Source organism: Antrostomus carolinensis, unplaced genomic scaffold, assembly GCF_000700745.2.
Source record: "Antrostomus carolinensis isolate BGI_N321 unplaced genomic scaffold, ASM70074v2 scaffold22932, whole genome shotgun sequence".
Lineage (NCBI taxonomy): Eukaryota > Metazoa > Chordata > Aves > Caprimulgiformes > Caprimulgidae > Antrostomus > Antrostomus carolinensis.
Genome location: NW_010299282.1, coordinates 14,404 through 36,658, shown reverse-complemented (window position 1 = coordinate 36,658; position 22,255 = coordinate 14,404). Strand labels below are relative to the sequence as shown.

At 43.4% G+C, this 22,255-nt stretch overlaps 1 protein-coding gene across 1 annotated transcript in view; it reads left to right on the top strand.

Annotated features, from left to right (window-relative positions):
* Positions 1-22,255, top strand: part of LOC104520923 (opioid growth factor receptor) — a gene marked incomplete at both ends in the record, with an annotated part of 40,540 nt that overhangs the window by 5,385 nt on the left and 12,900 nt on the right. The window contains 7 exons of the mRNA XM_029083680.1: positions 1,062-2,612; positions 12,803-12,838; positions 13,471-13,542; positions 19,030-19,053; positions 19,575-19,628; positions 20,306-20,359; positions 20,846-20,887. Of these exons, the coding sequence (XP_028939513.1) occupies positions 1,062-2,612; positions 12,803-12,838; positions 13,471-13,542; positions 19,030-19,053; positions 19,575-19,628; positions 20,306-20,359; positions 20,846-20,887 (1,833 nt within the window). The remainder of the gene's footprint in view (positions 1-1,061; positions 2,613-12,802; positions 12,839-13,470; positions 13,543-19,029; positions 19,054-19,574; positions 19,629-20,305; positions 20,360-20,845; positions 20,888-22,255) is intronic.

The window sequence follows — 22,255 nt, the reverse complement described above, 5'->3', positions numbered from 1 at the left end:
CTTTGAGAAGAAGAAGAAAAAAAAAAAAAGTCAAAGTCAAGAAAATCCTCAGCTCTGGAGGAATGGAGGCCTTTGGTGATAAAAGTGTTGGCTAGCTAAAGTACTTTTAACTTGGCTCAGCCTGTGACTGTAGGTCATCACACTCTCTGTCACTTTAATAAGTGGCAAGCATTAGTAAACCAGCTGAGACTGGTTTTCTTATGTATCTGGTGCAGCTGTTAACAGCAGGCATTCTTCATGTTGGTCTCCTAAAGTATGAAATACAGACTTGGAGATGTTCATATTTGCTCTAGCAGAGCTTCTGTTTAAAACCATATTTTAAACAGGAATCACTGAAACATTTTCACAGGTAGCCAAATTGCCTTTGTAATATTGTTAAACTACAAAATAGGAGTGTTTTCCTATGTTTCCCTGATTGTTTATTGAATCCTTGGTTGAAAAGTGCTCTGCAAATTGATGTTGATATTTTTATATTATTGCAGGTCTTATCAAAGAGATAGTAATGACCCTTCATATTCTAGTACCCTTAATGACATTAACAAGGGCTGTAAAAGGACTGAGCATACTCACTAAAGAGAAAAACAACTTGAAGACTGTCAAGTATTTAAAAAAAAAAAAGAAAGCTTTATCTAGCTTTAGTCATTAATTTCTGGCAGCATCCTTACATGCCTGTATTTTGTATTCTTACACTTTTCTATAGGCTTACCCTGCAGGGTCACTGTCAGGGACAGGATATTGGGCTGCATGGACTTGTGTGTCTGATCCAGTATGGTGGCTGTTATCTACTGGTGGGTGATGCAGAAAGTCAGAACCTTTCCAGCCCGTTGAGATTATTAATCCAGGCAGTCCAAGAAGGGCTAGGAAGGTACTGCTGAAGGCAGACAGCAGCACAAGGTGCTTTAAAAGTAAACCTGCCTATGCTCCCATCTGCATTGTCAAATAGTCTCGAATAGATCACAGTCACTAATGCATCAAACGTTTTGCAGGTACCCTGGAGGGGTTAATTGTGACTTCAAGCTTGTAAAACTCACTTAATAACTTTGCTTATCTGTTTATTTCAGGTTTAGCCACAACAATTTGCGGATTACACGCATTCTGAAGTGCCTGGGGGAGATGGGATATGAACACTATCAAGTGCACTTGGTAAAGTTTTTCCTAACAGAAACTCTTGTTAAGGAGACGTTACCAAATGTCAAGAGAAGTGCCTTGGATTATTTCCTGTTCACCATCAGAAGCAAATGGGACAGAAGAGAACTAGTCTACTATGCTTGGCAGCACTTCAGACCTCAAAGCAGCTTTGTATGGGGACCACGCACCAAACTCTTGAAGTACAGACCTTGTTCTAACAAGTCAGAGCTGCACCAAAAGGCTGAAGATAAACAGGAAACTCCTGGTAAAAATGATGATTCTGTGGAAAAGGATCTGAACCAATCTCTAGAAGAACAGAAAGGTGAAGATGCTGCAGACTTGCAGTCTAAAGTGAATGATGAAGATGTAAAAGAGAAGTTAAATGACTGCATTTTGAAGGGAGGAGGTGATGAAGAGGAGAAAGAGGCTTCATTTACCCAGCAGGAGAAGGATTTAAACAGAGAGACTGAGGAAGTGCAGGGGACTGCAGAGAATGATTGCACAAAGGAGAGCAAGAAGAGAAAACTGGACACAGATATGGCAGACACTAAAGCAAGTGGACTGTTGAAAAGCCCTACTGATATTGAAAACATTTCCCGTAATCTGGGAGAATGTGCAATTGATGCAGATGTCCCCTCCTCAGTTCCACTCTTAAAAGCAGAAGAAGACCAGGAAACACTGAAAGATGACAGTGCAAGTACCAAAGACTCAACAGTGCCAGAGACAGCTGATGCAGCTGTAAAACGGAGGAAAGTTGATAAAAGAACATCGAGAAACAAAGTATTCAACTTGGCCATAAACCTGAACACGGTGCCCTCTGCATCTAGTGCCAACTTCAATCCATCTGTTGCAAACACTGAGGCTGAAAAAGAAAACATCAGTGAGAAAAATGCAACTACAGAAGCAACAAGTGAGAATAGTGGTGGTTATGCAAATGGGGGGGCTGAGACACCCCCGGTTCATTCCAGACTCCCCAAGACTGACTGCTCTTCTCCAATAAGCGATGGCTTGGAGTTGAGTGAAGATCAAGTCACAGCAAGGAATGATCAGCACCACTGCAACAGCACACTCCTGGAAAGCAAAAGTGAGGTAGATGGCATAGAACAGCATAAAAAGACAGAAAACGCAAATGAAAAAGGGCAAGCAGAAGTCACAGACAAGAAACAAGTTCCAGAGAGTCTTGAGCAGAGCATGGCATCTGCTTGTCCTGAAGAAGACAGTGCTGAGGTTGCAAAACAAAAATCTGAAAGCTCTGAGCACACAGCAGACCCTGCTGAGGAGCGGGTAGCAGCAGAACCTGCTGAGGAGCGGGTAGCAGCAGAACCCGCTGAGGAGCGGGTAGCAGCAGAACCAGCTGAGGAGCAGGTAGCAGGAGAACCAGCTGAGGAGCAGGTAGCAGGAGAACCAGCTGAGGAGCAGGTAGCAGCAGAACCTGCTGAGGAGCAGGTAGCAGCAGAACCTGCTGAGGAGCAGGTAGCAGCAGAGTGAGACCAGCACAGCAAGCACTCGAGCAAGTGAAGATGACACTGCCCTAACTGCTAGGAGCCAGCTTTAGTGATTTGAATAGCAGAATTATGCAGAAGAATGAGCTTCCTTTGGGCTGATCCAGGCTGGCCCTTGTCTGACTTTCACCCTTCCACACTTTTTTAACCATCTGTAAGAACTTCACTGAGATCCAGCTCTTGGTGACCCTAAAGAGGAAAACTAATATAGTCATTTTCACAGACAGGCTGCGTCCTGTTCCTGTCTTTTTATCTGATGTTCAGGGCTATCTTGGAGTAATTGGGATTTTTGCACTTTGCTTTAGTTCTGGTGTGTCCCTTCTTAAAGAAAAAGAGGGAAACTAATCTCTTTCCTTGTTTGAACTAGTCAAGTATTTATTAAATACTTTATTTTTAATGTAAGAGAGCATGACCTAATTTGCCAGGCCTTTCTATTACCATGTAACTTCTATTTGTTATTTAGAAAGGCTGTTCCTTCCCAGGAGATTTATTCCTGGCAAAAACGCTGTGTGTCTACTTCCCAGAGCATAAATCATGGTTTTTGTGGCATTTGCTTGAAAGAGATGAGTATATGCATTTCACTTCATGTAAGAGTGTAGTTGTGTCTCCTCCTATAAAGAGAGTGGGCTTGACTTTAGAGTGGGATAAAATACATAGTCAAAATGTGGCTGTGACCAGTATTAACCTTGGTGTACAGGTACTGTTCTCTAGGATCCAGCAAAGTGATGATTCATTTGTTCTGTTCCTCCCTTGCAGAAGTTGCTTTGTAGTGCTTGTTAGAATTGAGAATATTATTTGTCTACTAATTTCTAAGAGGAAAAACCTTAAAACTTTGCATAAAGCTCTCTAGAGCTCTTCTTCCCCAGATTTTTTCCATGACTTTCAGACCCTTGGTAGTCTTCCACAAATTTTTATGTCCACTACTGATTCAAAGGCCTTCCTTCCTCAATTGCCAAAATAGAACAAATATTTGTCATTGCATCTTTTCAGACTCTGCTGTTAATTTGCAGTTGCCTGTGGAGCTCTTTTCTGCAGGCTCATTACATGAAGTTAGATGTGTCAAATTTAACCCACTTCCTAGTTAGGGTAGGATTGTTTTACCATTAATGATCAGCGTGTCAGACGGTGAGGGCATGTTAGAGTGCAATGTGTCTGGAAACCACTGGGGTTTGTGGGGCAGTTAATTGAAACTTTAATTGGAGGGGGTATGCTTGTCTGGTTCATTTATTTAAGGCCCTCATGAATTTACTTTCAGACCTTGCCAGCTATTTGCCTGCCTTAGTGTTGCTGAGCTCCCTGGTAGCTGTTGTGCCTGATTTCCACAGTATTCAACCAAGTCTGAAGGAGCATGAAACAATTTAGCACTTTTACTCCTAGAGATTTACAACAGAGAACCTGTTTCATGAAGCGGAGGAAACAAGTTTCCAACAGCCAGAAGGTCTGGGGATTTACTGTTTGCTCAGATTGTTTGTGTTAGTTTGGGGGTTTTTAGGTGCTGTTTGTTTTGTGTAGAAGATGGCTAGAGGCTTGCCTGCCTTGCCAGAGAGCAGATGCTGTAGCCTGTGCAATGTTCATGTTTTTCCTTTCTCTGCTACAGCTCTTAAGAAGCTTCATCTTTCAAGGAATTTGATCTTGACTTGCCTTCCCAGACTGTAGGTCCTGATCCAGCATGCCACATACACGTGTGTGGGAATAAAAATCTGCAAGCTTAACATCTAATGTTCATGGTCACACATGTACTGGGAAAAGGCTTTAATGTTTCTAAAATACTTTTTTTTTTTTTTTAATGAGCAAATGGAGTTAAATAGCCAATAAGAATGCACTTAACACATATAAATACTTGAAGATGTTGAGTGAAAATTCTTTCATAAAAAATTCATACAATATTGTTAATCATGGCTTTTGTACAGATTTATAGTAATTTTCTTATTTAATTAAGTTTTCATTGTGAATACGTGCTCAGTTGGAGCATAGAACATATATCTTGTTATGGTGATGTGTGGTTTGGTTTTGTGTTTAATGGGGTTTCACTGTGAGCCCTAATCTGGAGCTCAAACCAAACTGTTCCCTATCATGATCAGGTTTAAGTTTTCAGCTGTAGGTGTGTGTGGTGAGTTCACAGGATGTTTTCCAGCACTTCAAGCTGTATCGTGGATTCTTATTACATTAATGTCACCTATTAAAGCATGACTTTAATGCATTACCTGTTTCCATTTATGTTTTTTCCATCTTTGAGGTCAGGACATGACCATATATCTGTCCCACCACCACACCCTGTAGTCACCTGCTGTTGCTTGGGCACCTCTGGTGAGTGGGTGTGTGGGGCTGTCCAGTGTTCCCACGCAGAGGTCTGGTGGGCCCACCATGAGATAAACCTGCTGTGTGTTCCCTCTGGAGATGATGCTCAATCTTCCTCCACCACTGTACAACGTGGCCAGTGAATGTTGGTGGGGATAAGACACCTCCCCACATGCTTCTTCCGTAATGATGTGCTTCAAAATGTTTCAGTGTGCCCTGTCTTGGCTTTGTGCTGCTGTCCTCCCAAGTTGTGATGCTCTGTAGAGCAAACAAGGACTTTGCTTTTGAGCAGCTCTTGGGAGGCAGGAGGGCAGCTGCCCAGCCTGCTCATGGGGGGTTCAGTGGGTCTTTTGCTTCAGGATACAAACACAGGGGTGTCTTTGTGGGAATGACTTCTGTAAGTCACTGTGTCCCTTCAGCTGTGCTCCCTCTGCCTGGGGCATGGAAGGAGAGGAGAACGAGTCCTTCTCATGTTCTGTGGGGTGGGCTTGAAGGTGAGTACTCCCAAGGCTCTTCCCATGCTGGTGATAAGCAGACTCTGCTTGCAGCAGCCCTTCAGTCCCTGGCTTGCTGTGAGCAACGTGTGGCCAAGGAATTTGGATCTGCTTTGCCTTCTCTTTTGCCATCAGTTGTCCTCGGTGCGAAGGAGGAGGTACAAGCTCTGTGGAAAACAGTTTGTGTGGCTGCACTGCTGTCCCTCGGCGGGGTTTGTGGGGTCTAAGAAAGCATTCCACTTATTTTGAAGCCATCCAAAGACATACAGACACACACTCCCTTTCTGTTCCCAGCTGCCTGTTCCACAAAATCTTGTAGGAACTTAGTAAATCTTTGAGCCCTTTATCTCTCTGTCAAGGTTGGTGGAACATTGGCTGCTGGGGAGCTGGACAGACCCACACTGTGTGCTCCTGTAAACCTCCTGGCGTAAAGATGCCAAACTGAAAACTGGGATTTCATTTTTTTTTTTCAAGCTTTGCTTTTCCACTTTGCTCTCCTCTTGCTGACCAAATGAGCTGTGTCATTTCAGTCCTGATGAATCTTGCCACTCTTCCTCTCCACTTCCAAGCCCTGCTTTGGATGAAATTATCTTTAATCGATGAAGGGAAGCATGAAGCTATTTGCAGGAGGTGCATCTTTGTGAATATATTGCCATGTGGGATCACCAAGCTGGGAGCTGTCATCATGTTTCTTCCTTGCAAATATTTCAAAGGCAATCTTTCCTTCCTTTTTCTTTTTTTTTTTTTAATCTTTTTTGTGGCTCTGAGAATGTTTCTTCTTTTTTCTTCCTCCTTGTATCTGTCTGTAATCATTTGTTCTCTGGTCAGGATTCGTTGCTTTTCTCAAGAAATCAGTTGCCATTCCTTAGATCCCCCTGAAAAAAACAAACAAACAAAAAACCCCCCCAAAACCCCCAGATGTGAATACACCTCCAGAGCTAATAAAGCATCTGGCAAAGCTGTACGTGCATTTCTCTCTAGTGCATCTTGCACTCGTTACAGGTATATTAACTTCTCTGAAGTTAGGTAGCCTCAGGCACTGAACAGCTCTTGCTCTGTGTTGCTTTTCTTCTGTCCAGCACTGAGGTGGTGATGGGCTTTGAGAAATGGCCCAGGTGAGACCTAAGGAACATCTTTGTCTCTCCAGCTGGAGCAGCTGAATTTTGCTCCTGTGGTGTGTCTGCAAGTCCAGCCTTTCCTTAGGCTCCCTCCCTGTTTGCTCAAGGCTGGGGCTGCTCAGGGGGCATGAATGAGAACCTCTCTTCCTGACTGACTGCTGCTCCCCCTCCTTCTCCCACCTCCCTCTGAAACCTCCTCTCTCCTCCCAGCTCAGCCCCTCTTGCCTGTGCTCCTGAGCTCTGCCCCTCTGGCTGGAGCCACAGGTTTATCTGGAGGCCAGGAGTCTCTCCTTTGTAAGCTGAGACCCAGGAGGAGGAGGAGGAGGGATCTGCTGGACCCTGGAGGAGAAACGTTTGAGCTGCCCAGGAGGAAGGAAGAGAGGCAGAGCCTGGGCACCATGGATGGATTCTCTGCTCTTGGGCTTCTCTTCCTATGTCAGCTGTTAGCCACAGCATCAGCTCAGGTAAGGAGCCTTTTTTATGTCTTACACTCAAGAAAAAGGTCTCTGAGTGCAAAAGCGATTGCAATCTCTCTATGTTATACTTACAGGATGAAATGTGGCAAAAGGCAGGTTATTAAAGTTTAAAGTTTATTTAAAAATGTGTGTGTAGCTCGTGCTGTTACACAGAGCGCCTGGCAAACACACCTGGTTTTGTACCTGCACAGGGAGGCTTTTAGTTCATATCCTCACGTGTAGAAAGAGCTGCTTTAAACTTTCTGTACAAGTATTGTCCTCCCACTCAGGACTGCAGTTACAAAAGATAAAGCCTTGGGAAAGGGAGCCCCGTTGATGTATGAGAACCAATTTTCTTTTTTAATTAAGTGACAGGCTCTCCAGATCGGGGTCTTCATCTGCATCAGAATTCCTTGTTCTTCCCTCAATCAATTTTCAAAGTTCACATTTATGAAATAGCATATTTAACCCTTGTTCATGTCAGATGTGAAGTTTTATTAAACTTCCCTGTACGGTGTTAATATTATTGCCTGGGGAAGGAACTCCTCGGTGAGGGTTTTCGTTGTGTGTGAGTGAGGAATTTTTGCAGTCTGGGAATTCAGAGCTGCCCTCATCTGCCACGAGCAGAGCTGCTTCCACAATGAAACCTTTGTTCACTGAAGCTACAGCAAGTTGGTCTCTGGAGCCCTCTCTATACAGAAGTCATTTATTGGACCTTGCTTTCCTTCCCCCCACCTCAGATCTCCTCCAAAATCCCAGATTTTCAAATGGCATCCTGCTCAGAGAGGAGACTTTCCCTTTCTCCTTCTGCCTTCAGTGGTATCTGCCTTGCTCTGCCATCACCCCATCAGACTGCCAACTAGAAATTAACTTTTCATGCCACTTGGCACCTATTTTCCCTGGGCTTTGCATTTCCTCCTCTGCTCAGAATGAAACGTGCCTGTAGGCACTGAGAACCACAGCCAAATCCATTTGCTGCCCAGTGACCAGCTCTGATTCCCAGTGTAAGCCACCAGTTAAATGAGCTGGGAGACCTGAGGATGCGCTCAGTCAAAAGGGTTTTCCAAAGAGCCTTGCACTGCTCCTGAGTTCCTGAGTCAACCCATGATGGTGGGGGGCCCTGAGGGATGGAGGGTCAGTGCAGATTTAGGGTTATGCTGGAGGACTTGGCTATTGTTTTTCTGATTTAGCTCATATGTTTCTTCTGGTGCAAAAATAAACTCTTCTCTTTCTCTCTTTCCCCCCAGTCCTTCCAGAGAGTAGGACCACAAGGCCCTCCTGGACCACGAGGACCCCCTGGACCATCTGGCAAGGACGGCATAGACGTGAGTGCCGTACGGGAGAGGGCAGGCTCGGCCGAGGGAGGGCAAGGGGTGGAGCAGAGATGGAGCCAACTGAGCAGAGAAGCTGCTCTTGTTCTCCAGATCCCCAGCTTTTGGGCCATGCTTCAGAGTGTGGAGGACCTGGAGAACCAGCCCACCCACAAGAGACCTCGTTCTGTAAGGGTCAGAACAGCAAGTGGAGGTGCTGAGTGGCTTTGGGTTCTTTGCAGGATGAATCCTCTGTCTCAGGAGAGAGTTCAGGACAGATCTAGTGTAGGCAGAGGGATTTATCACCCTGCTTGCAAAACTTCTTATTTTTCTTTTTGTGTCTGTAATAGCTCAAGATTGAGTGCATGGGTATGAGGTGTGCTGGAGTCATTGCATGTTCTGCAGTTCAGAGAGAGGTTTATGTGACGCTTCAGAGCATCCATATTTCTAGTAGAGGCTCCAAGAATCTCAAATATACAGCACTAGACCCTGCTCTTACCTATGTTTTATTTAAATGTTGTCAGTATGGCTATCCCTAACTTCCTCTGGCATATGAGAGGTCAGAATCTGGCTCATGTGTTGCAGACACATGAAGGCAAATGAAATGGGCAACCTTTATTTCAGCAGCAGTTCTTGTATGTACAGCTCCTGCAGAGGTAGGAGACTATGTACCACGGGACTTACTGGAGGAGAAAAACTTGTCCTATTACTTTTAATTGATGTTTCCATAGAAATACAAGATTTTTCTCCTGTGCATCTGTGGGATAAGGACTGAATTGTGTCCTGCAGTTGGCAGTGGATAAAAAGAGCATCAGATGGACCTTCAACAAGACCACATCAAATGCAAAAGGCCGGATTCCTGCTTCGATACTCAGTTTGAGTAGCGCTTGTCTGTCTGTGCTGCTTATGGAATAGGGCAGGGTTTTTAAAGCTCATCTGAAGTAAGTTTATTGGAATTGGGCCTTTAAGCAACCCTGAAAAAAAAGATGTATTCATTCCATGCAGGTCATTTTCTTTTGAATAAGGTGGTTAAAAAAAGATATATGAGTTCCCTGGTTTATGGTGAACAAGGAGATGTTTGTCTGCAGTGGTGAGCTCTCACAGTGGCTCTGTGAGCAAGGCTGGTCTGAAGAGAGAACCTTATTGACTTGCAGCTTTAAAGTCCCTCGAAAGTGTCCTTTTGACTAATGGAGACTTCTTCACTGAAAATCTCGCTCTGGTTTTGTAGCATGAGAAGTTCAGAGCTGGTACCTCAACGGTTTCTCTCTGCTGTTTTTCCTGATGTGATAAAAGGCTTGAGGGGACACCCTAGAAGAGGGCAAAGGACACACGATGACGTTGGCAGAAGTGAGCCCGTGGAGTTATTGCAGCCAGACAGCCGTGTGGCTAGCAGGCTTCAGGAAACGGTGGCCACATTTTTGTACAGACCAAAAAAGAAGAATTTGGGGGGAATGAAGCCCTTCAGACTTCAAGTCACAACCAACTTCTGCGTACAGGGAATCAGAAAGAAACAAATCCCTCTCCTTGTGTCGTTCAGTTCCTGCTTTCTACAGGATATTTTATACCTTAATTCTGGCACAAGTCCAGCGTCACTTCTGATTACCCTTGGGACTAGGAGCCTGGGGAAATGCTGATCATGTGAACCTGCATCCTTTTATCCACTGCTAAAAGCTTCAGAAGGCTCCCCGTGGGACAGGGCCAAATGACAACATCTAATTAATATGAAGAACTTAGTCCTAATAAATCAAGCGGCTGAGTAAAGTCTTTAAGGTGCTAAGCCTTGCAGTCCCAGCTTTAGTCTGGAGTTTTGGCTATGCAGGAATAGCCTCTCATTTGGACAGACCTGATCTACATCCTTCCCATGGATATGGATTGTGAGGTGCCCTGTCCATGTGAGATGATCCAGCTGTTCAGGGACAGGCTTGGGATGGTTTCTGCTGTTCAACAGGACATTGAGTCCTTAAGGAATTGCATTGGAGAAGAGAAGCAGGGCTGTGGCTAGTGTTGGGCACAGTCATACAGCCTCCAAGTTTAAGAGCTACTGTTTTTCTGGCAAAAAAAAATGAAGGCAAATAAAATCCAGCACTGCCCTGCATTTTCATAGCACTGTGTGCAGAGGATCATGTCAAACCTGAGCAGTAGTGTCCATTCCATCACTGCAAAGAATGAAATCATTATTATTTCTTTTCTTTAGTGATGAGACTTTTTTTTTTAAAGCACAATCAGAACATTTTCTGGGCTGTCTCTATGCAAGTTTTCTGAACTCTGTAAGCCACACCAGCTGGATTGTCTTCAGAGATGGCTTTGGATGAACGTTATGGGGGAAGAATCAGTGAACAGTCTTTGAGCTGGATGCGTGCTGCCAAGGTGTTGAGCAGTCCCTCGCTGTGAGTGGTGCATAACATACAGCTGAATTATTCAGGATACCTCCAAACAAACCTCGGATGAACCCTATAAGCACCATTTCTAGAAGCTGCTGCTTTCCTTCCTGCCTTTCAGCATGAGCTGCAACATTAAGTCCCTCTGAAATACTTTATAATTATAGCCTTTAACATGTTTCACCTTTCGTACTCAGTAACAAGCAAAATCTCTCCTCTCCTTCCCAAGAATAGAAACAGCCTGTTATGATCAAAAGAATTAGTGACAAGTTCCTGTGAATTATTTCTGGGGATGTAATTCCTCAAATTACTAATAAGCAATTGTCACTTTTCAAAAATCAAGCTGCTTTTTCTTTTTTCTTTTCTTTTTTCCACTTTCCATCTCCTGGTTTGACTTGCTAAGACAGAGTAAACTTCCTTCCCTCTTGTGCAGCACCAGGAGAGCATTGCCTTTTGCTGACAGCCTTTGCCTCTAATTCCCAGTGATCAGTCATTAGGGATATAAACACTGATTAGGCTTTTGATTCAGCTGACTGAAGTTCTGGTCCTCCCACAGAGTCCCACAGGGATCCACAGCAGCAGGATCAAGGTTTAAGATGGTCCCAAACAGCCTTTCCTCACGCTGTGACCTTGATCTATGGATTGCCATTGCACAAGCAAGAAAAAAAATGCAAAGAGCTGGCAATCTCAGGTGATGGAGGAGGAAGTAAACCACATCTACTGCCTTTTCAAACCATTCATTGCAAAAGAACTGCTCCTTTCATGTCCTTGGCAAGGGACCTGCCCCACCTATGGTAATGATAACTATTTATGGGAAATCTGTGGGCAAAGGACAGCAAAGGAATTGCTTCAGCAATCCAGAGCATAAAGATCCCTCTGTTCAATGACCCTCTGCTCTGTGCGTTGATGGGTCACCAGTGCAGTATGTAAATCCTCCCCTGAGCGAATCAAGGCAGCCAGTCTTGAGAGATTTGCCCACAGATTTCACAGTTGCTGACGTGGTAAATATAGAAACATGCTATAAATTCCATACCTTTGCTTACTGCCTTCTAACTCCTCATTATCAGGTCCACAGTGGAGATGGTGTTATTTCCAGCTTTGCTCTGGTAATAACCATCTTATTTCCATACAGATTTTTTTTCTTCCAGGGTATCAACATGTCCCTTCCCATCTGCTCACCTACCATACTCAAGTGTCTCACAATATTTAGTGCATTTATCCTAAAGCCAGGAGAGGAAGGCACCATCCAGAACATCTGGAACTGGGGCATAAAGTGATTTTCTGTGGGATGAGATGGGAACCCGAGCTCCAGTCAAACTGCTGCTGTTCACAAATGATTGCTTCTTTTGAGGCCTAACACTAAAAAACAAATAGTTTGTTGTCTGGGGTCCATGTGAGCTCTTGAATGATGTTACAGCTGGCTGAGCTAGAAGGAGTGATTCGAAGACTTTTTAAATATTGTCTCCCAAGCACCTTTAATGCTGTTCTTAAAAGTTACTTTCCATTAGGATAGGAAAGTATGAGCAGTTTTGAAATATTTGATAAAAAATAGATTTAATCCAGATTGGGCAATTGGATTAGGTGGAAATCAGTTAGGGGCTTTGTTCATTCGCTTGTCCTGACAAAGTTTACTCACGTGAAGAAAATCATCATAGACAGTTTGTTCATTCTGATACTCCCCAGCTCCTGGTAATACTGCAGTTTCATACTGTGTCCTGAATATCTGGAGCTTATCATTGTATCCCTCCGTTCATCATGAAGATGTTTGAAAGCCATGGTAGCCATCCAGCTTCCTCTCTGCCCCACTTGCAGACAAGCCCAAGTGCAAATAATGGAAAAAGTTGGAGGTGCTGGACACTGTTCAGAAGCACTGGCCCTCTCTGTGAGGCTGAGGATGTGGGTTTCACCAAATCTGCTACTGCAGATGTGGAAAAGGCTTCCACATCCAGGTTCATCCTTGATCCAGAGCATCAGCTTCATAAGAATGATTGTGGTAAATTTTGGAGTGGGTATGAAGGGAAGCTTGAGATTTATGGCAGTTGGGAACACCACCCTTGCAAATAGTCATCAGAAAGGAGAGGTTCAGCACTAACACTGATGTCTTTTCTCTTTCCTTTAGGGAGAGCCAGGCCCTCCTGGTTTGCCAGGCCCACCAGTAAGTATTTTCTGGTTGACATTGACTTGCTCATCCTTTTGAGGGGGACACAATGCAAGAGCTAAGACTCAGTGTCTCACTTTGCTCTTGATTTGCAGTAGAGTTTTGATAAGGAATACACAGGAGTGGAGATGCTCAGCACTGGTCCTGGGGACAAATACCTTCTCCTGCTTCATTGCTAGAGGAGGATATGCCTGAAATAAATCTCACCCATCACCAGTATAACTAAAACTATTTCCAGGCCACATATGTGTGGTTATTTCTGGCATCAGTCTGAGTCTGCATCAGCTCCTTGGTTTGCCAAAGGGTTCTGAAAATTGTACCAGTTGGCACAGCTCTTTACTTTGGGGCACTTACCCCATCCCTTTCTACTTCTCTACTACAAGCAGCTTATGAGTAACTGCATTTGTAAGTGATTAATTGGGTTGCAGAGAACTGAGCCAAAGGCTTGAAATGTATTCAGGATTTGGATATGGATTCATGGCAAGTTTCATCTCTCTGCAGGAATTCTTCCATGTTCCATGGTGTCAGATTAACACATCAACAAATAAACTTCTGTCTTTTAGCACCTATCAACACATGCCATGTTTCTCTTATTATGTTAAAGATAATTGCCTATTTATCTGATTTAGGGGCCCAAAGGTGCACCAGGGAAGGCTGGAGCAGCTGGTGAAGCTGGATTGCCTGGCCTTCCTGGAGTGGATGTGAGTATTTTGTCACCTTCTCTTAGATCTTTTAAATATTTCATGTAGGCATGGATGTTTTCCTGAAGGGTCTCGTAAACTTCCTCTGTGATTGTTGGAGAAGCAAAGTAGGTCCTGGATCTTGATAAGTGTCTTGCATGTCAGGCGAAATTTTCAGAGTTGAAAGCATCTCTTCACTTAATTAAGGAGTATGAGAACAATTTTGAGATGCATAACTGGTGGGACAGCACGCTTAAAATGCAACATTTGAGTTCTTCAGAGGTGCGATGGGCAGGTCTGCAAAAATATGGGCATCAGTTGACATTTCTAGAGTAAATCCATTCAGAAATCCAGTCTCACTTATTAGCTGAGGCTTGCTGCTCCCTGGGCTGGGATTTGTCCTACAGCCCTGGACAGATGACTGCACACAGTCAGGTTTTACCAGCTCACCAGCTTACTGCTATGGTGGCTGAGGTAACCAGCACGTTTTCTCCTGCATCAGGTGAGAGGAATCATTCAGTCAGCTTCCACAGCTAAGCTGCAACTCGATGAACACCAGTAACAAGACTACTTGGTTGTGTTCAACCACACAGAGTGCATAGGGAACAGTACTGATCATTTGCTTCTGGTCCTTTCCTTTGTGATGAATTACAGAGAGGAATTAAAGGGTTAGGCTTTCCAGAGAGCTTGGCATCCAGATGATTTGCGTTGATGACAGGGACTTCTTATAGCTCTTATTATTGTATTTCTCTCTTTTCACACTTATCTTTTTTTGTTGTTGTTTTTTTAACAGGGTTTAACAGGAACTGATGGCCCACCTGGCCCAAATGGGCCTCCAGGAGACCGTGTGAGTACCACACTAGATCCTGAGTCCCTTTAAATGAACATTGTCACTGCTTGTCTTGATGATTTCTCATTCCTTTGTAAACTGGTCACATTCAAGTGTTGATTATGATGGCTTATTTATCCATAAACCCCTGCAGAATACTTGGACCCTTGAAATGAAGCCCCAGTTGGCTTTTCATTAGGCAGGGCATGAGGTCCATCTTCCTCTCACATGGCTTTGAATGGTCTTGGACAGCCTCAGTGGTGGGAGTACCAGTGCAGAGCAGCTCTGGTGACATTTCCAATATCTAAAAAGTTCCTTGAAGCACTCGATAGACTTAATTACAAAGTTCATCAAAGTGGAGCTATTTTGGCCTTTATTTGCAGTCTCTTATGTTTACAATTACTGCTGCTGTGAATTATCTGTTTAAACTTTTGCCTTCTGTTAGTTCCGGGACTGTCCATGTGGTTGACATTATTAGTTGCTTTGGCATAGACTTCCCCAGCCAGCATAGCAAGAAATAAAGAGTTTTTTCTTGCTTCCTGCATATTACAGCTCTGCTAAGGGCACCACAGGGATAGAGAGATGACTGCCTGAGACATTACAGATGTCCTTCAGATCATCTACAATGAGGCTGGAAAGACACTTAGGTCTCATTGTGACATGAAGAACTAAATATAAATGAGCCATTCAGCACAGATTTTTATGCAGCATGGCTATTTCCCTGTCTCCCAGTGTGGGGAGATTAGGGTTATATCCACAGCTGGTGTTTACTGGTCTCTTGAACTTGAGGCTTCAGTGATGGGCTGAACACACATCGCAGTGTGCAGAGGTTAAAAAAAGTTGGACTTTTCTAATATGTTCATTATATCTCAATAATCCATTTGTTGCCTCAAGGAATTACCCAAAGCTCAAAACTCTGTGAATTGTCTCGTTTAATTAAAGGGATGAGTGATGGAGCCATATATCTTTGATACACTCTTCATCCTTTCCCATGTGCAAGGCAAAGTTTGCTGGGCCACGGGAAAGTTGAGTGGTAGGACCCAAGCATCTTGGTTACAGCTCCAAGCTCCTGTCTGTTGGCACTGCACTAAAAACCTTTGCTTTTCCTTCTGCTCATCTTTCTCCCCAGAGATCCAGGGCTGTGAAATCCTGACCACTCTTGGACAGTCTGTGGCAAGAGTCCAGCACCTTCTGGGAACTGATCCTTGATTTCTAAAATAGAAAAGTTCAGGACCACACGCAGAAGACTGAGCAGTTTTGTGCCCCTGTTTTATGTCTGGTGGTAGTATTTGCCCGTGCCCACTTTAGCAAACAAGCTCCTAGTTTGCAGGGTAATTGAGCAGATAATTTCTGGGCACAAGAACTTCCTCTGGAGCTCTTTAGTAGAAGCATGCAAACAGTTGCCATAACTACACGCTCTGATCTGACGTGCTTTCCCATGTCTTGTAACTCAGTCTGTCAGCGTGGGGCAAACTTGGGACCTGTTGTCATTTATGGGAGCTTTTCAAGGTCAGTGGTCCATCTGGAAAATTGTTTTAATTGGTCTAATAAAAGCCTAGAAAAAGAAAAAACACCCCTGTAAGTCTCTAGCACTCTAAAAGGACAGCATTGTTATCCCAACTTTCTTCTGCCCAGCTTTAAGTCTCAGGAATCACTGAAATCAGTTGGTTACTGACTATTATGGGATTGAATTCCTGCTCAAAACCATGACTTCTTCTGAATAAGTGTGTTTTTCTGAACTGGAGTGTTTGACAGCGAAGGTGTTTGGCATATGGAAGTGGGCTCCTGGAAGAAAATTTTTGATGATATTTTATTGCTAAACATCTTTCTCCTCTATTCCACTCTTCACCAGTCCAATGATGATTCATGTCTCACCAGGGGCACAATGCTGTGAAGGCAGCATACTAAAATGGTTTTATCTTAAATACTCCCATTGCTAGCAGCATCCATTAGCTTTTCACATTATTCTGCTTACAAACTGATCAGATCAAGACTATATGGTTTTTCAATTAAAAACCCCATCTGGGTTCTGGCCTCAGTGCTGGATACTGGTGTCCTTCACTGGAAAGTTTTCAAAGACTGTTTTGAAGTGTGGTGCTTTATACTATAAGCAATGAGGAAAACATAATTATTCATATTTATTTATGAATGTCATATTAATCAAGTATTTCCTGTGCTCCATAGTTGTATATTCATAAAGTATATTACTTTAAAGTGAGAAATTATTATGAGATTGTTTTCTAATCAAAAGAGAAAGAACATTGTTACCAGGAGAATGAGTTGAGACAGACAATGTTATTAAAATCAAGGTGTAGAGTCTCTCCTTTGAACTTAATGGAGTCACATCAGCTTGCTCAGGAACTCGATGATCTTTTACTGTACCAGGAATGTTCACTGCTGCATGCTGCACCTTACACCCTCAAAGATACCATAATTAAGGAGAGTGAAGTGCCAATCTTTGGCATTTTGAGTACTCTGCTAAGCTTTTGGCATGTTGGCCAAAGCAGAAGGAGACTATGCAGCTGGTTTCAGTGGGGTCAGGGTTAAGATGTAAGTCAGTGAGTGCCAGGAATTCAATGTTTTCTTTACAGGAGGAGATCCCAGCTTGTCCCTTACAGCCATCAGTAGTTGTAAGGACTTCAGCCTAAAGATAAAAGTGACTGGAGGAAAAGCAGAATAACCTGCAGCAAGAGCAATGAATGAGCTGACATTTGCAACTGAGTTGATTTTTATTGGATTACAGTCCTTTCCTCACAGAACTGCTCTTAATGAGGCCCTGGGTCCTCGCTATCTTTCTCTTTAAGCTTAACAAGAGAAAATACTTGTAATCTCGTTTGGTACCCAGACCATTAGGAAAGGGCTGGAGACATCCCTGGGATCACAATAAACAGCAGTGTTTTGAGATATTTTCCAGGTCTGTCCATCTGCCTTGTTCTCCTGGTCCTAGGGGTAGGTTCCATTTAATTCCAGCTCAGGACATCATTCTTGAGATGTTTCTGTGCAGCATTTTGAGAATTTTTGGAAAACAGGTTTGGGCAATCAGGCTGGCGAGAGGCTGAGGAAGCCTCGTGCTGTAGTTGCTCTTTGTCTCCTGTGCAAACAGATGAGAGTTTTGCTGGCACCAGTTTAACACAGTGCATAAATAAATCCATAAATCTCTCAGAGATATCTTAACAACTGCTGGCCAAGGTCAACACACCACACTGGTTTTTTGTGCATTTTTATATTTCCATTCGCTTCCTGTTTCAGAATTGCTTATTACCTATAATTAATTTCACAGTCTACCAGCCAATGTTGGCATCTTTGCAATGCAACAAAGGGATTAAGAAGGTCGGTCTGTCTGTCTTACTATCTTTAGTTAAGCATAAATGTAACAACTTCAAGAATGACTTAATTCTAGTCTAAGACATAGGATCACCAAACTCGAGTCAAACTTAAGAGTAAGAATGCAAATTTGGAAAAGCAGATTGGGGATTTGCCAAGGAAAGCTAGTGAAGAGGCAGGAGCTGCCAAATATTTGTCTTTGCTTGAAAGGAAGCTGTATAAATTAATAAAATTGACTAGAATGAGTGCAAATCTTGTAAATAAATGCAGATAATTTAGTCATTGGATCTCCAATATGAATGTATTAGGAATGAGATTCAATTTGTGAATGTTTAGATATTGGTGGAGACTGATCCGAGGCCAGCTGTGACTTGCAGAAGTTTCTGTTTAGTCTTTTAGGAGCAGCTCATGTTTTAGTCTCTATTCTCTCTTGCCCAGCAAATGGTGAAGAAAGTTGCTGGGGCCAGTTTGACATCCATCCCTACTATCTTAAAATGTTCTTTAATCAAGTAATTAACGACAGAGTCGTTATCCATAAGTTTCTGTCCTTGTATTTGTGAATTCAGCTGAGCATCTCCACCTGCGTGCTGTTTCTATAAGACACTGCTGGAGTTTTCAAACATAAGATTGATATTAAGGAGAGCAGGCGTCGGTGTCCCCATGTGGGAGTTTCTGGTTTATCCCTGGTAATTCACACTCTGTTTTATTCCTGTAGGGTGCATTAGGACCTGCTGGACCTCCTGGACCAGCTGTAAGTACCTCCTAGATCTGCATATGTATATATGGCGTGTAACGTTACGTCCAAACCATCACTAAGACAAGATGGGAAGCCTTGTATCCCAAATAAAGGGATCAAATCCTGAGTGAGTGAAAATATTGTTCAAAGTGTTTGAATATGTAGGTATGACCTGTTCTGGTAACAGAGGGCCTCTTCTTAATCTCTGAGATGTTGAAAGCAAGCCAGCTTGGGATAAAGACCAGCATATCAAATGCTATCAAAGTTATTAGATATTAGATAATGTCTAATAAAAATGAAAAGAAAAAAAAAAAGGAAAAGTAGATAAACTGGAATGTTTTCTTCATAAATGTCTGTGTCCCACTATCATGTCACCGTATGTGGCTTTACTTAGAGATGTCTCGTCGGTAACAGCAGTGCAAAGGGAATACAGATTATTAGAGGCAACAAAAATTCATCAAGACTCCAGCTGTGAATGCAAATTACAATAATTGGGGACAGAGGAGTGCTGAGGAAACTTACAAGAAAAAAAAATTAAGCAGGATCTTCTGAGGTGTGCTTCTCTTCCTGTATGTTCTGTTTCTAAGTGATCTTCTTCTGTTTTAAATGTTGTTTCCAGGGCAAAGGACTACCAGGACCTCCAGTAAGTAATGAGACTCTTTCAAAAAAGAAGTTTAAACTATCTTACTAGCTTTATTGGTTACTCTGGGTGTTCCAAACCCACCCCAGGCCTTGGGTCCTTCTGTGCTGGGCAGAGTAGATGTGGAGTCCTGCAGGTCAGCAGCCTTGTGGGTGGGTATTTGATGCTCACCCTACCCCAGGGAAGCTGGCACTGATGTAAATTCAAGGCACAGCAGCTTTGTAATTGCTGGAAGTGACCAGTTCTGGGGCATCTTTTGTTTGGTGGGTTCCTGGGGCATCTCAGTGCTGCCCTGTGTCAAAGGAGATGAAGATGTTGGCAACATGTGATGGTGACAAAAGCGTGCTCCGTGGGAAGGTGGAGCAAAAAGAAAGATGTGCCTTGGTAAACTGATGGTCTGGGTGAAGTATTGAGCTCCTTGGGAGGGATCAGACAAACGAGTACAGCCAGACTGTTTGGTTACCCCTGGGTTTTGAAAACTATGTGAGGTTACTGCAGATGTAACTCTTCTCTCTGTTCAACAGGGGCCTCCAGGACCCAGTGGGCTCCCAGGTGGAAATGGATTTCGGGGTCCTCCTGTGAGTTTCTCCTACCATTTGATCCTCATTTACTGAACATGCTACAACCACAGCAGAATGAAGTTCATTTCTGGTCCCTTACCCTACTCCAGAAGTGTGATGTGCAAGATGCTCCAAGCTCTACAAATGCCCAGGGGCTTTGCTATTCCTTGTACCAACTTGTTTAGGGTCACCCCAGTCAACCAATGCAATGCCAAAGGTGTGCAACTGCTTGCAGCCAGCCATATCTTCCTTTACCAACTCTGAGTAAGGACAAAAGATCAGCCAATGTCACAAGAACAGAGGTCAGTTACCAGCTGCCATGTACTTGCAGCATCCTCAGAAGAAGCTACTGAACAGAATGGATCTGATCTGAGGTAGCTCATTCTGCAGAAGCATACCATCATTTTGGGGTGCCCACAGCTCCACTGGAGAGGTACAGAGCCAGTGGAAATAAGGATGTAGGTGCAGGGATATGTTCTTCTGTCCTAATCTCCATATTTCCACATGCATCTGCTGTTCTCTTTGCAGTCATACAAGCTTCTGCAGAAAGAAAGGTGGAGTTTAGTCCCGTTAGAGATATTTTGCCCCACATTCACAAATATGCAATGGTATTTGGTAGCCACCCTTCCTCTCCCTTTGCATTTTCATTTAAATATTTAAGAAGGGGAATTTTTAATATTTTTCACTCTTTTTAGGGACCTTTTGGTCTGCCAGGATTCCCAGGGCCTCCTGGACCACCCGGACCTCCTGTAAGTTGAGATTTGCAAATAAATGTGAGAAAATTCCTATGGGGAGTCCAGAATTTTCCTCTTGCTGCCAGAATGTGCACTCACGGAGTTTGAATCCAGCAAATCTCTGGTTTGGGTTTGCTGTGGTATCTCTGGAGGGTTGGAGGGGTAGGGAGGTCTTTCCCAAGGATGTTCCCTGGCCCAAAGGAGAGCTGGGCACAGCTGCTCTTCTCAGATTGCTGCTTTCATCACCTAAGGCTCAAGGCTCTTCCCCAAGCTCATCTGTGCATCTCTAGAAGATAATTACACCCCTGACATGTCTGTGTTGAGGACTGGCACAGCTCATAAGGCTTGAGGTTCAGGGGCTGCATTTTACACTGTGGGGTTGAGTATCTGCCTCGTGCTGATGCAACTGAGTTGGGTTTGTAAAGTGCATTTTCTAGAAACTGTATTTCCTCCTGGTATTTGTCTTGATATATTTAAAAGACCCAATTTCCTGAATTGCAGGGTCTTCCCGGCAACTTTCCTGATGGTGGTGGGGACCTTCAGGTAGGTTTTTCTTTATGTAGCATGAAAATATATTTTGGTTTACTCCCTGATGTGACTTTTTGTTGGTGTACTTGGCTGACTGTCCAACTGTTGAACATGCACCATTCAGACCTGCAGACATGGATCTAAACTGCCTTACCACCGAATACACGTGTGTTGGGTGTGTATTTACAAGACTGGAATGTTCCTTCCAAGAGCTAGATGTGGTAGTGCTGATTTATTTTCCTTGGTCTTGGCTTTTCAGTTTGCTTTTCCAAATGCAGGTCCTGCATACATTCCTCATTTCCAGAACAACTTTAGCATTTGGTAAATGACAACAGCTTTTCACGCATCTGTTTCCAATCCTGCTCTGCAAGAGAAAAGGTCGTGCATGTTGCACTGTTTATTTCCATGGATGGTGGCTTTGGGTTCCTATGGGCATATGCTTTGTTTAGATTTCCTTCCTTATGAGAAAAACTTGATTCCTTTCTTTCTGGGGAGTGAAAGGAGCGTTAAGCCCATGAACGATGGAGATGACATTTCCAGATTTCACAGCTGTTGTTATGACAGCATCTTTGGTTTTCTAATTGGCTTGCCCCAAAAAAGCTCAGAGTCAGTTTAGACTGCCTGTTGGTAAGTCACATGGAAGTTAATAGAAAATGATATTATTTCTGCAAGTTTAATTTAAGTTACCCTGTGGAATATACTAGAAAATTAAAGTTCTGCTACAGAGGTGTTGCCTGAGGTTTTATTAAAAGAAATAAACAAACAAATGAAAGAAAAACTGCAGAAGAAAATCTGTTTATAAAGCTTTTAGAGTATGGCCTTCTAAGTCCCTATTATGCATGTTCTGATTTGTTCCCACTCAAACCAGAGTTCCCACCAGGGGCTCACCCACCCTTAGACATCTGTAGATACCAGCTTAGGTATTAGGGTTACTTTTTTATAAGTCCCCTTCCAATAAAATCTAATGCTTGTCCTTGTTTCAGTTAGGCAAGTTGTCTAAAGGAAATCAATAGGTGTCAATTCATGCACAGGATTAAATATGTTCCTATTGATTTACAAGATACAGATCCAGCTTCACTGGGGAACTGTGGTTCTTCAGTATTTTGGACTGTGGACAACTATCAACCTTCAGAATTTCTCATGCTCTAAGTGAAGCAGACCCTTCATAAATCATGATTTGTGGGTTCCTGGGGGCGTGAGGACCTGTTTGGGACCCCTTGCCGTAGGGGAATGCCAGAGGATAGATGATGCTATGTATTTAGTAGATTTAGAGCCAAAACCCACATGACCTTTTCTCCTCTCCCTAGTAATGAAACCAGTTTCCCTGGATGTGGTGTGTCTACTTGTTTAATCAAAGTGTTTCTGCTCCTTGCAGTGCCCAGC